At 38.4% G+C, this 2,911-nt stretch overlaps 1 protein-coding gene across 1 annotated transcript; it reads right to left on the bottom strand.

The window, feature by feature from the left end:
* Positions 1-257: 257 nt before the first annotated feature.
* Positions 258-1,631, bottom strand: LOC101670254 (olfactory receptor 5L1-like). The gene is made up of 2 exons (XM_004782253.3): positions 711-1,631; positions 258-320 (listed from the first exon to the last, which is right to left on the bottom strand). Exons 1-2 carry the CDS (start codon positions 1,629-1,631, stop codon positions 258-260), a joined length of 984 nt encoding a protein of 327 aa, XP_004782310.3.
* Between the last annotated feature and the right edge of the window lie 1,280 nt (positions 1,632-2,911).

The following is a 2,911-nucleotide window of genomic DNA, read 5'->3' as shown; positions in this document are numbered from 1 at the left end:
AAAAAAAAAAATAGAGGTTGGGTGAGTGGGAAGAGGGGAACTAATTGTGAGCCAGAGGTCATTCTAGACTCTTTGCACATGACATATAACTTCATGGGAAGTAATTAGTATTATTTCCATTTATTTCAGTTGAGACCATATCTGAAGTTCCAAAAGCACTGGACACTGCAACATCAAAAACAAAAATAATAAAGAAAACCAGAAATAATCAATAAAGCTTTAAAAAAGATTAAAAGACACATATCCATATGGAAATCTCATTGCATATATAAACTTTTGGGAAAAGATGCATTCTTTATAGGAAAATAGGAGGAATTCAACTTTGGAAAGGATTAACATTTCCATAATACATAATGAAAAAAACTGTTATTTTTAAGCACTCTTCATTAAGCTCATAAAGGTTAAAGAGTAAACTAAATGTATCTTAAGGATCCATTATTAATAACCATTTAAGACATGAAAGACTGAAAGAAAGTGAAGACATATACTTCAAGTTTGAAATTGCTCAATCCTACCCTTGAGGCCAAGTGAAGAGACACAAAAACAAATGAATCAAAAAGAATCACTCAGAAACACCTACCTCCTGGCTCTTCCCTTCACTCGAACACTACAGTCCACACATTCACCCCTCTACCAGCCTCCAAGCCTCCACTTTGGGAACCTGAGTCCTGTTAAGAAAATATTTTCTAGGAAAATATTTTGGAGCTCACCACTTTTCTGAGAGCTGCTTTTACATCCTTGTTCCTCAGGCTGTAGATGAGGGGGTTCAGCATGGGTATCACTATGGTGTAGAACACTGTGGCCACCTTGTCCGTATCCATGCTGTTGCCAGAACTGGGCCGGCAATAAATAAAAAGAATAGTTCCATGGAAGACAAGGATGGCTGTGAGGTGGGAGGCACAGGTGGAAAAGGCTTTGTGCCTTCCCTCTGCAGAGCGCATCCTCAGGATGGTGAGAAGAATCAGCAAGTAGGAGGTGAAGATGATCACAATGGTGATGATCTCATTGGCAGTGGCCACAATGAGCACCATGAGTTCGTTAACAGAGACATCAGAGCAAGCAAGTGATAAGAGAGGGGGTAGATCACAAAAGAAGTGATTAATCATATTTGATCTATAGGATGGGATCTCAAGAGCTAAACACAAGTGGGTCAGAGAACACACCATCCCCCAGAGGTAGCAGCAGGAAACCAGCTCCATACAGAGATCCTGGGACATAGTGACAGTGTACAGCAGTGGGTTGCAGATGGCCACAAAGCGGTCATAGGCCATCACAGCCAGCAGGAAGACCTCCGTTATCACACATGTGCAAAACAAGTAGAATTGCACCGTGCATCCCAGGAAGGAGATGGCTTTGTCCCTGTTTAAGATACTGGACAGCATCTTTGGCACGATGATCGTGGAGTAGCAAAAATCCACAAAGGACAAGTGGCTGAGGAAAAAGTACATGGGAGTGTGAAGTTGAGAGCTGACCTGAATCACTGCAATCATGCCTAGATTTCCCAAAACTGTGACTCCATAGATGAGAAGGAACAGCAGGAAGAGGAAGACTTTCAGCTCAGGGGCATCTGTTAATCCAAGAAGGATGAACTCTGTCATGGAGGTGCAGTTCTCCTCCTTAATTTCTGCCATGTGTCAGGTACAGGAAAACAAATGTTAAATGTGTGTTTCTTCTAAAATGGGAAGAAAAAAAACAGATTCATTTTAACCTCAGAGAAATATAGCATTGATATCAAATATTGTATTTATACAATATAACAAAAACACAGTTGCCAAGTAATTCAAGATGTTAAGTGTCTGACTGGATCCCAATGATCAAAATTGACTTTAGCATCAGAAGAAACATTAAAAAACTTAAATGATTCCAACTTTTACCACAACATATTGAGATGATTAACTAAGTTCGATTATTGGGTGGGTTTCAAAATAGAGCTAATGGTACATTTCAAAGCCACACAGAAATGTTCCTCTGTTCTCTGAAAACCCTTAAGAAGCTCAAACAGCAGTACCTACTGTGATTCTATAAAAGATATACTTTCTTTCTTTTTTTTTTCACTGAGTTTTTCAGGATCAAATATTTGAAGCAAAGTTTCTAACAATCCTCTTTAGAAATTGTGACACATTTTTTGAGGTCTGCAGCTCACAAAACCCTTTTAAATTCTGAGGGTTTTGAAGGGGCAGGGGCGAGGGCCAGATAGTGGGTATTATGGAGGGCACGTATTGCATGGAGCACTGGGTGTGGTACATAACAATGAATTCATAACAATGATTTCTCTCTATCAAATAAATAAATAAAATCTTTAAAAAAAAAAAAAAGAAGTAGAAGCATATCACTTTCCTGAAGTCATGTTTTTTTCATTATCCAGCCAAGAACAGAGATAAACCAAAACCAAAACAAAACAAAGTACCTGAGTTATTTGTGGGCTTCCCAGTTAAACAGGAAAGCTAACTTGCTAAATTTTTTCCTGAATGTTCTAGGCTGTTGATAAGAAACTATTTCATGTCAACTTCTAAACAACTCCAAAAGAATTCATCTCATTTTCTGAGCAGAGTGAGTTCCCAGGTCTTGACTGTCTGTGGACAGTGTGTTGGGCAGGTGACTGCAACCCTCAGCAGTAGCATGACAATGAAAGAGCCTCTCCATGATCACAAATGCTTGATTTCATCACAGAAACTGGTCTGAAAAAAAGGTGTTAAGAGCAATCAGAAAGAGAGAGAAAAGATGGTTACCATTTGATTATTCAGTATTCTTTCATACACACCCCTGTTTGATGTTACAGAGAAAATGTTCTAATTCAAAAATAAGTGTTTCTGAAAACTAAAACACAAAATAATTTTAAACAGTAACAGCATACAAGTAGAAGTCCTTTTAAAACATTAACTAATTAGAGGAGAGATGGCTTCAATACATC

The sequence above is a fragment of the Mustela putorius genome, unplaced genomic scaffold (assembly GCF_011764305.1).
Source record: "Mustela putorius furo isolate JIRA1106 unplaced genomic scaffold, ASM1176430v1.1 tig00000127_pilon_pilon_pilon, whole genome shotgun sequence".
Lineage (NCBI taxonomy): Eukaryota > Metazoa > Chordata > Mammalia > Carnivora > Mustelidae > Mustela > Mustela putorius.
This window is presented reverse-complemented; position numbering and strand designations above follow the sequence as displayed.